A 12732-nucleotide genomic window follows, 5' to 3' on the forward strand; every position below is an offset into this window, starting at 1 on the left:
TAAGTCGACTTTCATCACTTGATTCTGAATACTGACCCCAGGCTGGTTCTAGGAGCCAGACCTGGAATTCCAAAAGTAATCTGAAAAGTAATTTATTACAAATAACCTGAATTTACCATTGAGCTCAATGCATTGTTATGTTTAGGAAATAGGATTGTTTATTGCAACCAACTGTGACTGTTTACACAAATTTATTGCTTAAAACAAAAGTATTTATATTCCACCTCTCATTCTGAGAAAGTATATTTTTACCCCCTTTGTGGTTCTAAAAATAAAACAAGCATATATTTTATATATACAAATCATTGGCCTAGAGTTCAGTTATTGAGTGTGTGAAACCATTTGCTGACTGAGTGTGTACAATAAATGCTTTACACTGTCCTCTGGTACTGCCTTACTGCTCGACTAAGCTACCACTTTTGAGAGTAAGGTCATACCTAACTTTGACCTCTATCAGCCTCTGGGGGACTGTGGACTCTGTACACCCTGTACCTATTAGGGAACAGTATATACAGAGCCACTTTCTCACACTCTGAAGGTAACTAACAGAGGACCATGCTGGTCCCCCTGACGAGCTCCTTGCTGAAGGAGGGCTTCTCCTGTGAAGGTACCTAACAGAGGACCATGCTGGTCCCCCTGACGAGCTCCTTGCTGAAGGAGGGCTTCTCCTGTGAAGGGGACTAACAGAGGACCATGCTGGTCCCCCTGACGAGCTCCTTGCTGAAGGAGGGCTTCTCCTCTGAAGGTAACTAACAGAGGACCATGCTGGTCCCCCTGACGAGCTCCTTGCTGAAGGAGGGCTTCTCCTGTGAAGGGGACTAACAGAGGACCATGCTGGTCCCCCTGACGAGCTCCTTGCTGAAGGAGGGCTTCTCCTGTGAAGGTACCTAACAGAGGACCATGCTGGTCCCCCTGACGAGCTCCTTGCTGAAGGAGGGCTTCTCCTGTGAAGGGGACTAACAGAGGACCATGCTGGCCCCCCTGACGAGCTCCTTGCTGAAGGAGGGCTTCTCCTGTGAAGGGGACTAACAGAGGACCATGCTGGTCCCCCTTACGAGCTCCTTGCTGAAGGAGGGCTTCTCCTGTGAAGGGGACTAACAGAGGACCATGCTGGTCCCCCTGACGAGCTCCTTGCTGAAGGAGGGCTTCTCCTGTGAAGGGGACTAACAGAGGACCATGCTGGTCCCCCTGACGAGCTCCTTGCTGAAGGAGGGCTTCTCCTGTGAAGGTACCTAACAGAGGACCATGCTGGTCCCCCTGACGAGCTCCTTGCTGAAGGAGGGCTTCTCCTGTGAAGGGGACTAACAGAGGACCATGCTGGTCCCCCTGACGAGCTCCTTGCTGAAGGAGGGCTTCTCCTCTGAAGGTAACTAACAGAGGACCATGCTGGTCCCCCTGACGAGCTCCTTGCTGAAGGAGGGCTTCTCCTGTGAAGGGGACTAACAGAGGACCATGCTGGTCCCCCTGACGAGCTCCTTGCTGAAGGAGGGCTTCTCCTGTGAAGGTACCTAACAGAGGACCATGCTGGTCCCCCTGACGAGCTCCTTGCTGAAGGAGGGCTTCTCCTGTGAAGGGGACTAACAGAGGACCATGCTGGCCCCCCTGACGAGCTCCTTGCTGAAGGAGGGCTTCTCCTGTGAAGGGGACTAACAGAGGACCATGCTGGTCCCCCTTACGAGCTCCTTGCTGAAGGAGGGCTTCTCCTGTGAAGGGGACTAACAGAGGACCATGCTGGTCCCCCTTACGAGCTCCTTGCTGAAGGAGGGCTTCTCCTGTGAAGGGGACTAACAGAGGACCATGCTGGTCCCCCTGACGAGCTCCTTGCTGAAGGAGGGCTTCTCCTGTGAAGGTACCTAACAGAGGACCATGCTGGTCCCCCTGACGAGCTCCTTGCTGAAGGAGGGCTTCTCCTGTGAAGGTACCTAACAGAGGACCATGCTGGTCCCCCTGACGAGCTCCTTGCTGAAGGAGGGCTTCTCCTGTGAAGGTAACTAACAGAGGACCATGCTGGTCCCCCTGACGAGCTCCTTGCTGAAGGAGGGCTTCTCCTGTGAAGGTACCTAACAGAGGACCATGCTTGTCCCCCTGACGAGCTCCTTGCTGAAGGAGGGCTTCTCCTGTGAAGGGGACAAACAGAGGACCATGCTGGTCCCCCTGACGAGCTCCTTGCTGAAGGAGGGCTTCTCCTGTGAAGGTACCTAACAGAGGACCATGCTGGTCCCCCTGACGAGCTCCTTGCTGAAGGAGGGCTTCTCCTGTGAAGGTAACTAACAGAGGACCATGCTGGTCCCCCTGACGAGCTCCTTGCTGAAGGAGGGCTTCTCCTGTGAAGGTAACTAACAGAGGACCATGCTGGTCCCCCTGACGAGCTCCTTGCTGAAGGAGGGCTTCTCCTGTGAAGGTAACTAACAGAGGACCATGCTGGTCCCCCTGACGAGCTCCTTGCTGAAGGAGGGCTTCTCCTGTGAAGGTACCTAACAGAGGACCATGATGGTCCTCCTGACGAGCTCCTTGCTGAAGGAGGGCTTCTCCTGTGAAGGGGACTAACAGAGGACCATGCTGGTCCCCCTGACGAGCTCCTTGCTGAAGGAGGGCTTCTTCTGTGAAGGTACCTAACAGAGGACCATGCTGGTCCCCCTGACGAGCTCCTTGCTGAAGGAGGGCTTCTCCTGTGAAGGTAACTAACAGAGGACCATGCTGGTCCCCCTGACGAGCTCCTTGCTGAAGGAGGGCTTCTCCACTGAAGGTAACTAACAGAGGACCATGCTGGTCCCCCTGACTAGTTCCCTGGTCGAAGGCTGTCACCCCCCAGTACTTGTAACCAACTGCATTGACACCTACGAACGTTTCCAAAGAAAACTTGGGTAAATGTTCAATTTGTTGACTTTGCCACGGTTTGTTCGCAGTTGAGTGAAATTGCTTATTATTGTTTGTAAAATCTGTATCTTTGAAACCCTCTGGTAGATCTTTTTCACTCTAGTGCCTAAAAACATATAAAAATCCAGTCTATTTTTATAAATTGGTGTCAGATTTCTTGAGTGTCGTACGGATTTCTTCTTCAGTTGTTTGGTGCTGTTGAAATGCTTTACCCTTGTTCCTTTGTGAGCCGCGCTGCTCCGAGCCGCAGCTGCCATGGGGGGAGCGGAGGGTTTTACAGACCAAGCCTAATGGACCTCAAGGGGTTGGTAAGTGTATTACACGATAAGGTTGCACAACCACACCATATAATACACCCCATTTCGTCACACCTCTCTTGCCTCCTCTTCCCCCCCCCCCCCAAGCAAAGGGGTACATAGGGGTATGTTGTTGACAAACCAAACTCTGTCTGTCAAACAAATGGAGCCTTTACTACAGACTTGCATGATTATTAAGCTCACAGTAGGAAAAGCACAAGGTAAGCCAAACAGATGCTGAGCGCAGGGCAGTGCAGCTTCTCCAAGCTAGCAGAGGATGTGGTGTCCATATAGAATGCAGAGTTTTGCAGGGACCGCACAGGACGCTGTTTTGTCCCATTGGAGGGGATTAATTTTTCAGAAACCGTGTTTCTTGGTGCACCTGTTAAAGCGGGGCTACTCTTCGAATTTGGTTTTATTTTTGCTCCTTGGCGTTGTTGTGTACCTTGGAAACAGGGCATTTAAAAAAAGATTTATGCAAACATATTTTCTTGCTTTTCTCAAGTCTGTGATCCGTGTGGCCAGAGCTGTAAACAAGACTTTTTCCTTTGAAAGATTTCCTTGATAGTCCAACTTGCATTAGTTTTGATTTGTTCCTAGTGTTTTGTGCTGTTTGAACTGTTTACTCTGAAGGATTTCCTGCTCTGTGTAAGACTTTATTCTCAGACGTCTGTTTTCTATTTGTTTTGTGATAGAGCTACTGTGATTGATGATTGCAGTAAGTTCGCCTGCGCAAGCGTGGTGTCTGTTTGAGTTAGTTAATATTCCAAGTCTGTCCCATGCTTAGTCATTTATCTTTTGAGTAGTCATTGGGGAGTTGGAGGAGGATTTGAGTCTGCATTTTTGTCCTGCGATTGGACGGCATGGAAGCAGAAGTTTTGAGTGCAATGATGTGTGTTCTTCTAATGTTAATATTGGATACAAAGTCTTCTTACAGTCCTATTTCCTTGTTTTTAACCAGTTTTCTGTTCTCCTTTCTTGTTAACAGACATCACGGGAAATGGCTGCTCGCTGTGCTGCTACCCTCGTCACACACCCGTTCCACGGTTCGTTCTTGTGTCCAAGCATGATCTAGCTTAAATCTGCACTGTCCATGTTCAGTCTGTTGCCTATATCCCGCCTATTTTTCATCTGCTGCATGTCTGAGCTAGGTATACTTTACCTCAGGATTATTTTGTCTGTGGTCTGCCCGTTAAGTGAGTGTCCAGTGCGGTGTCGGAGCTTGTTGCCTTGTACATCAGCCCGTACATGCTCTGATTGCAGTCAGTGCGGCGTCTGAGCTTGTTGCCTTGTACATCAGCCCGTTCATGCTCTGATTGCAGGCAGTGCGGTGTCTGAGCTTGTTGCCTTGTACATCAGCCCGTTCATGCTCTGATTGCAGTCAGTGTGGTGTCTGAGCTTGTTGCCTTGTACATCAGCCCGTTCATGTTCTGATTGCAGGCAGTGCGGTGTCTGAGCTTGTTGCCTTGTACATCAGCCCGTTCATGTTCTGATTGCAGTCAGTGCGGTGTCTGAGCTTGTTGCCTTGTACATCAGCCCGTACATGCTCTGATTGCAGTCAGTGCGGTGTCGGAGCTTGTTGCCTTGTACATCAGCCCGTTCATGTTCTGATTGCAGTCAGTGTGGTGTCTGAGCTTGTTGCCTTGTACATCAGCCCGTTCATGCTCTGATTGCAGTCAGTGTGGTGTCTGAGCTTGTTGCCTTTTACATCAGCCCGTTCATGTTCTGATTGCAGTCAGTGCGGTGTCTGAGCTTGTTGCCTTGTACATCAGCCCGTTCATGCTCTGATTGCAGTCAGTGTGGTGTCTGAGCTTGTTGCCTTGTACATCAGCCCGTTCATGCTCTGATTGCAGTCAGTACGGTGTCTGAGCTTGTTGCCTTGTACATCAGCCCGTTCATGCTCTGATTGCAGTCAGTGTGGTGTCTGAGCTTGTTGCCTTTTACATCAGCCCGTTCATGCTCTGATTGCAGTCAGTGTGGTGTCTGAGCTTGTTGCCTTGTACATCAGCCCGTTCATGCTCTGATTGCAGTCAGTGTGGTGTCTGAGCTTGTTGCCTTGTACATCAGCCCGTTCATGCTCTGATTGCAGTCAGTGTGGTGTCTGAGCTTGTTGCCTTTTACATCAGCCCGTTCATGCTCTGATTGCAGTCAGTGTGGTGTCTGAGCTTGTTGCCTTGTACATCAGCCCGTTCATGCTCTGATTGCAGTCAGTGTGGTGTCTGAGCTTGTTGCCTTGTACATCAGCCCGTTCATGCTCTGATTGCAGTCAGTGCGGTGTCTGAGCTTGTTGCCTTGTACATCAGCCCGTTCATGCTCTGATTGCAGTCAGTGTGGTGTCTGAGCTTGTTGCCTTGTACATCAGCCCGTTCATGTTCTGATTGCAGTCTGCCTGCTGTGCGAGTGTCCTGCCCTGTGACGCCCCACACCTACCGGCTGTGCCACAGACTTATTACGTCTCACTCATGAGTTCCTGTCCCAGATCCTATAGCTCTTTGTATTCCATAGTCCCGGCCACTTGAAAACGGTCCTTCTGTTTGTTCCAATAAGTGCTACAGATCGAGAGAGAAGGGGGATCCAGCGATTGTGTTACAAACAAAGTATAGCTGTAGGGGGCGGATGATAACCCAACAGGAAAAGAGTTAACAAAGAAATAAAATTACTTTTCACAGAGAAGAGCATACTGAGGCAATTCGTCCCAGAGTAAATTTGGAGAGGGGGGGAGCTGTGAAATAGCCCCCGCCTTCCAATTTAGGACTAGTGATCCCCTGAGCTCCTTGCAACTTCCCCTTTTTAGGTTTGGCATTAGCCAGTACTTCTTAATTTGACCAAAATGGCATACATTATATGCTTATAGGTGCTTTCGGCCAGCCCTCTACATCCTTTGGTCTGTTGCTTCATTCACACTTGACTTCTGCCCACTACAGCGTACGGCATGGGTCTGCTCACTTCCTGCATTCTTTAACTTCACTAAGAGTGATGGCTTTCTGCTTTCTCATGGAGCACATTTGCACGCTAAGTAGCTCCCTTGAGCACCAGAGACTCCTAGGGCTACCGGAGCCTTTTCAGTTGAAAGAGATTTTGCTTTAGCCAGCCCAGTAGCTCCCCCAGCATTAAGGGTTTTTGAAAGGCCATGACAAACCAAATATTGACAATGACAATAGGCTGGCAGACGGACCTATTGACTTTGCCAGTGCTTGTTTTGTTATATTGCTGGCTTTTGCCCAGCAGCCCTAGCTCTGTGGCTTGTCCTGATCTAATCAATCAGGATTTTGTTAAGCGCAACTACCCGTAAGGGTCTCAAGGCGCTGGGGGTGGGAGGGATGTAGGCTCCAGTCCATCAAGGAGGGGGGTATGTCAAAGAGCCAGGTTGTGAGGTTTCTTGCGAAGATGGGGAGCGATGTCTGTCTGAGGTGGAGCGGAAGGGTGTTCCAGGCTCTGGTCGCGAGGATGGAGCGGCCTCCAGGCTCTGGCCGCGAGGAAGGAGCGGCCTCCCGAACTGGTCTTTCTGGTGCGGGGGACCATCGAATTAACAAGGCCACATGACCAGCTCTGACATGAGCTGCAAGGAGAAGCCGCCAATAATATCAGGATGAAGGTTAAGATGAGCAAGATTGAAAGAAAATAGTTATCTTAGAACAGCTTTGCCCTAGAGTCAGTAACTTGTGCTTAGCTTGCAGTTTGATTAAAGTCGCTGAATAACGCCGCCAAACACCGGTGGATCCCTTGCGTACGACACGCCTTGAGAATTTGTGACAGACCGAAGTGAAGCTGATCTGTGCAGCACGTGAAGGCGCTGACCGAGACCAGCACAGAGCCCAGATGGCTAACGAACTGGGTTGAGATACTCTGTGGACTGAATTGTAAGATCCTTACAGCCCAGCTGGCCTGAATCGTCAAACTAGCTAAAGATCTACCTCCACCACCCCATCCCCACACAAGGATATGATCCTTAAAGAATGCTGTGTGATTTAAGAAGTGTGTTTAACACCTTGTTCTGTTATTTGAATGTCATTTTAACTTTTCATATAAATGCCCTCCTAGGTTTGCCACATACCAGTTTCTACACAGATTTTCACTTGCTATTTTTTATGGGTTTGTGCCACACATAATGCTGATTTTTTTTCAGAGCACTTTGTTGAAGATATCAACGTTGCCAAAAAATAACCTTCTTCTACAGAAGCACTCTGAGCTCATTCATCTTCTAAACTTATTCCTCGTTTTTATTACTTATTATTCAGTTTGTTTTACTATTTGTAAAGCGCAGAGGTGCTTTGTTGATGAAGCAACACTCCAAATTTGCAGTGAAATGCATGATGGTGGTTGAAAAAGACAGGTCTTTAGTTCTTGAGGAAAACAGATTTCCTGTCAAATGAAAGTGGGGCAATTCTTTCCACTTTCTAGATGCCAAGAAAGTGAAGGCCCGCCCCCCAGAACAAGAACTGTAGATCCAGAGATGGCATCTAATAAAGCTTTCGCTGAGCGGAATATCCTGCCTGGGACAGCAAGGAAAAATTGTCCTGCCAAAAAAACCTAGGGGCCAAGCCCATGGACTTGAGAAGGGCCCTCTTGCAGTCAAGAAGCCAGTCTAATTCATTTAAAAGGTGGCATATGAAAGATTACAAACCATCCTGGTGGCAGATGTTTGGCAGCCAGGGCAACATGGCAACATTTTACCTAATCCATGCTGAAGTAAACCAGGCTTGGGCGACCATTTTGTGAGCCTCAGTAGAAAGTAACCTAAAAGTGTTCTGCAGCATTTGTAGAATTAAAAGAAAAAACAAATAGCCACACGTTTGCCACTTCATTGGCCGTGGTCAAGAGAGACTCCCAGTTTTCTGACATGAAGCACTGGTCCTGGAGCGGCTCAGGGATCCCCTGGCCAACACTCTCTAGTCCAAAAATAAGTTTGTCTTCGGAGCAGAAGAGAGGCATTGTTTATAAAAGTTCAGCTCAAGACAGAATGCTCGCAAGTGGCAACTGCCCTGAGGCTGGCTTAGTTTTTTGCTTAAATAGCCGCCCAAATGGTTTCAGTAATCTCACGGACAAATACTGTAAAGAAGTTGTGCGAGCGCGTGACATTACTTTAGCGTCAGCTGAGGGTATTTTATTAAGAGGAAGAATGAGGTTTAGAGTAAAAGATATTATTTTGTTTATTTTTCTAAAGGACTCCAATGAATTTTCATTCTTTTTTATTTATATATTGGTAGATCTTAAAATCACTTTCGCAGACATATTGTCTCTAGAGGTTTACAGCATTTTCCAGGCACCGTAATTACACAGACCAATTACTGACTTTGTTAGACTCCATAATTTGGCCTTTAATGAATTACTTTCTCTGCCAGTGAGAAGTGTTGCATCTAATCTCTAAAGGCTTATTTTCTATTTTAAAAGTTTGTCAGGAAATGGGGTGTATTATATGCTGTGTTTGTGCGACCTCACTGTGTAATACATGTACCAACCTCTTTAGGTCTGGTAAGGTTAGTCTGTCAGACCTTCAGCTCAACCCTTTATTGAGGTGTCTGAGCAGCGAGAAACAAGTGTAAAGCTTTTAAATAGCAACAAAACAATTGAAGAAGAAATCGACACAACACAAGAAATCTGACAGCACTTTATGAAAATAGACTATTTTTATAACCACGATAAAGATCCACCGAAGAGTTTCTGAGAGATGAATTTTACAAATACAAAGCATTTTCCTTCAACCTCGAACAAGCCTTGGGAAATTCAACAAATGTGACACTTAACTAAGTGTTTCTTGAAATGTTTTTTTAAGTGTTAATAAGGTTGGGTAGAAGTACATGGGGCAACCAACTCAGATGGGGAGCTAGTTAGTGGGGCCAGCAAAGTCCTTAGAAGCAGTGACCTTCACAGAAGAGCAGTCCTCAATAATTTCCAGGTACTTTATCCACATTTTAATGGGTTCCTATGGAGTGGTCCTGATGCAAGGGATGAAGGATGCTGAAGATGCCCTCAGGATGCTGTGATGCGACATGGTTGCTAGGGGTCTTCATTCATGGATTCCTCCGTACATGAAGGTGGTGAGGGGGCCCTGGTTGCAGAGTTGGCATTCCACAAGGTCCTCTTTGGGCTGGCCAAATTCCAGTTGCCACTAGACCAGCAGTCACAGGTCACAGGCCAATCCATCCTGGGTCAAAAACTAGTCTTCTGAGTCTCAGCAAATCTCTAACCGCACTCCCAGACTGGACTTCAACTCGAGTGCAACTGTGTGAGTCAGGTCCTTTGGTGCTGCACAGCAGGCGGCGGTAGCAGATTGAAGACTTTGGGCTACCAAATTGCCCCCGCAGGCTTCTTCAGCTGTTGCGTCCCTGTGCTGCGAACAGGAGTGCGGTCAGCTGCCCCTGGAGTTCTCTTGTGTTGGAAAGTGGGTTATTAGTAGTGGTAAACATGCATCTACCACTGGCAAGAAGGCCTTTAATATGGTCTAGGGCTCAGTATAGGTCTCGAATTATGCCCATGCTCAACCCTGGGTAGCTTGGCTGCGAGCAGGCAGGCTTAATTTAGGAGACAGGTATGTAAAGCATTTAAAAACACCAATTCAGTAAATAATTGAGACACAACACACAATAAAAATTCAACACCAATTTATAAAAATAGAAACTATTTTTGTCTTTAAATTTGCACCAAAATGACAAAAATCAATATAGGGAACCAGAGAGATGGATTTTTAAAGAATAAACACTTTCTAGCACTTAGTCACCTTGTGGAGCGTTTTTACAAACTTGCTTCAAACTTCTGGAACTTCTTCCTGGAGTTGCTCTTGAGGGTCAAAAGGGTCAAAAACACAGTCCAGGGGTCTGGAAGCTCCAAGATGTTCCTTGAAAGTTTGGGACCACAATTTCCATGATGCACCTTGCCAAACCCTTAATTGGACAGGAGTCCACTGGATACACTCCAGGCGGGGGACTCTTGGTGGAGGTGGTTCAGGTGAACTCCGTTAACCTGTAGCTTGCAGGGAGCCCACTCTTTATTCCTCTTGAAACAAGGTACATCCAAAGGGCTGTAGATCCAGATAATGCAGCAGGCGCAGTCAGTCATAATGCAGGGCCTGATGGTGCAAATCAAGTTTCCAGCTTGGCATTCCCTCTGTGAGAAAATCTGCACATGTAGATTTCTGCATCGAGGTGTTCTCGGGGCCGACTCCTGGATGGAGGGCCACGCCTCTGTGTAGCCAGGTGACCGCTGCTCCGTCGACCCGCCCACAGAAATGGTGGAATCGGCATTTCTGCTGTCCGCGTTTCTGCTGCGTTTCTCCTGTTCGTGCTGTTGCTCCTAACGAGGAGGAAGAGAGGAGGAGAAGTCGTAAAAATCCCTCCGCCTTGCCTGCTGCCTGTGCCTGTGCCGAGGTTGCCGAGGGTCGGAAGGAGGAAAGAATGGAACGGTGCGGTGCAGAGGGGTCCGGTGAGCGAGCCGGCATGCTGATGACTGAATTATGAGACTGACTCGGAGATGCTGTAGACATCGAGCCTCTCAGGTGTTTCAGCTTCCGCATTTTCGCCGCGGATATTGTGGAGGCGAAGAGGAATCCAGTATCCGGTGTCTCGGTAAGCGGGTGAACAAGCCGGGGAGGCACCGTGCTCACTCTTTCCTGCGAATCGTGCAAGGGGAAGGACACTGTGCAAGTTTATCCCCGTCTTGACTTTCCCCACCCCGTATTACCTGAAAAAAGCCCCCCCTCGACGCTATGCCATACTGAAGTAACGTAGGTGTACTGGGGGTGAGACCATTCCAGATTTAATTCAAATTAATGTGAACACCTGCTTTGAGGGTTTCCAGAAGGTGGGGTGGACGGAAATGTCACTGCCTTTGTTACCGCTGGCGCTGTGGTCTGGGAGGATAGCGGCGATTGGTGTTCAGAGAAGGAGGAAAGAACGTAACGGCCCGGCATGGAGGAGTCCAGCGCCTAGAGAAGGAGGAGGAGAAGGAGGGAAAAAGGAATAAAGGGGGAAGAGCAGCAGAGGAATCTTTTTTTCTTCCTTTTCTGAAAGGGAGACGAAAAGGTTAAAGAAGAACTGTGGACTGAGAAGTTCTGAGGTAATTAACCACAAAGATAAAAGAGGGGAATTGATTGACAGACTCTGTTACCTGCCGCTGCTGAGGGAACCGCTCACGCCATCTCCACGCCAGCGCTGCTGCCGCTGCTGTTTTGGGTACTCCTTGCTGTTCGTCTCCCCCGCCGCCGCCATCACCATACTTTGCGGTCGAGAGCGGGGGGAGACTACAGCCCCCAAGCACCCCTGCGGCCGCTGACGCCGCCAACGCGCCCGGAGGCGCTTTAAAAACACGCGCCTTCCTCCGCGTCGCGGGACGCGCGCGGGCGGCGCCGGGCTAAGCCCGGGACAAGGGCGGGACCGTCTGGGGCCGGAGGAGGCTGGGCTGGGCCACCTCCCTTGCATCTACAGGTTAAACAGGTAACCGCTGGAATATGGGGAAACGTACAACGAAAACTATATGTGTTGGTACCGTTGCCCCTATCGAGCCGTCTACGTCGATAGACTCATTGTTGGCCAATGCCCTCACCATGGTCACCAATGAGATTGCTGATACTGAACGTAGAATGTCTTTTGGTCTCCCCACCACCACTACTACTTTGCTATGTTCGCAATCTCCAAAGGCTTTATCTAACCTGGGCCTCCCCCTCTCCCCTACAGTAACGGTTATTAAACCAACTATTCATGCGGACACTCTAACTTCGACTGTTGTCACATCTAGTTTACCGATTACTGCTGTAACCGACTGTTTAGTGGAGCCAGAAGTAGATAAAACGCCATGCTCCAACAAACTTATAAGGGAGAAACGTAAGAGAGGCCCAGTGAAATGTATAATAAACAAAAGGAAACAATCAGGCCGGTGTAGAAATCAACCTACGCCACAGAGCATGTGGAATAAAGACAAAGCCAAAGATTGTGAATTAGCTATACCAAGTGCCATTGAGGACTTACTACTCTCCCCATTACCATCGGATGAAGCATCTGAGAGATCTACCACTCTCACACGAAGACTAGAGTCTCCAATTATGGATAAAAGCATTTGTGGGGTCTCTACGTCATTTAAGGAGAGTAGTGACAACACAGTCAGTACTCAGACTGAGTCTACTGATCAAAATACTCTATTTAAATTTAATGGCAACTTGATAGAAACTATTGTCGATACTATTTTTAAACAAGTTGAAATTCAAATAGTTAAACAATTTAATACTGTTTTTAAGAGATTGGACAAAATCGAAAACCTTGTTAAAAAAGAGGAAATTAAAAGGAAAGGCACTATTAGCCTAGATGTTGCCCGAGGCGAGAAAATCATGAGTAAATTGGAATCCTTATGTAATGGTTTGAGGGAGGGGGGCCTGACTGCTGCTATTGATTCTGGCCGTGGAAACATGCAAGGCCCAACTGTAGATAAAATTGTCAAAACTGTCCCATCTAATAGCACTCCAGGCAATGTTCTACCCACATTGCCTACGGGCCTAGATCATGTCCCCTCCGGTGCAGAAGGAACAGTAAGGACTGGCACCTCAATTTCGGATGCTAGGACCCCGCTATCC

At 48.3% G+C, this 12732-nt stretch overlaps 1 protein-coding gene across 6 annotated transcripts in view; it reads left to right on the plus strand.

The window, feature by feature from the left end:
- LOC146859588 (mitochondrial carrier homolog 2-like) overlaps positions 1-12732 on the plus strand; it is a 379079-nt gene that overhangs the window by 174000 nt on the left and 192347 nt on the right. For all 6 annotated transcript variants that reach the window (XM_085646528.1, XM_085646529.1, XM_085646527.1 and 3 more), the window contains one exon: positions 4162-4219. In XM_085646528.1, the coding sequence (XP_085502654.1) occupies positions 4162-4219 (58 nt within the window). The remainder of the gene's footprint in view (positions 1-4161; positions 4220-12732) is intronic.

Source organism: Triturus cristatus, chromosome 3_1 (genome assembly GCF_964204655.1).
Source record: "Triturus cristatus chromosome 3_1, aTriCri1.1, whole genome shotgun sequence".
In the NCBI taxonomy this organism is placed as follows: domain Eukaryota; kingdom Metazoa; phylum Chordata; class Amphibia; order Caudata; family Salamandridae; genus Triturus; species Triturus cristatus.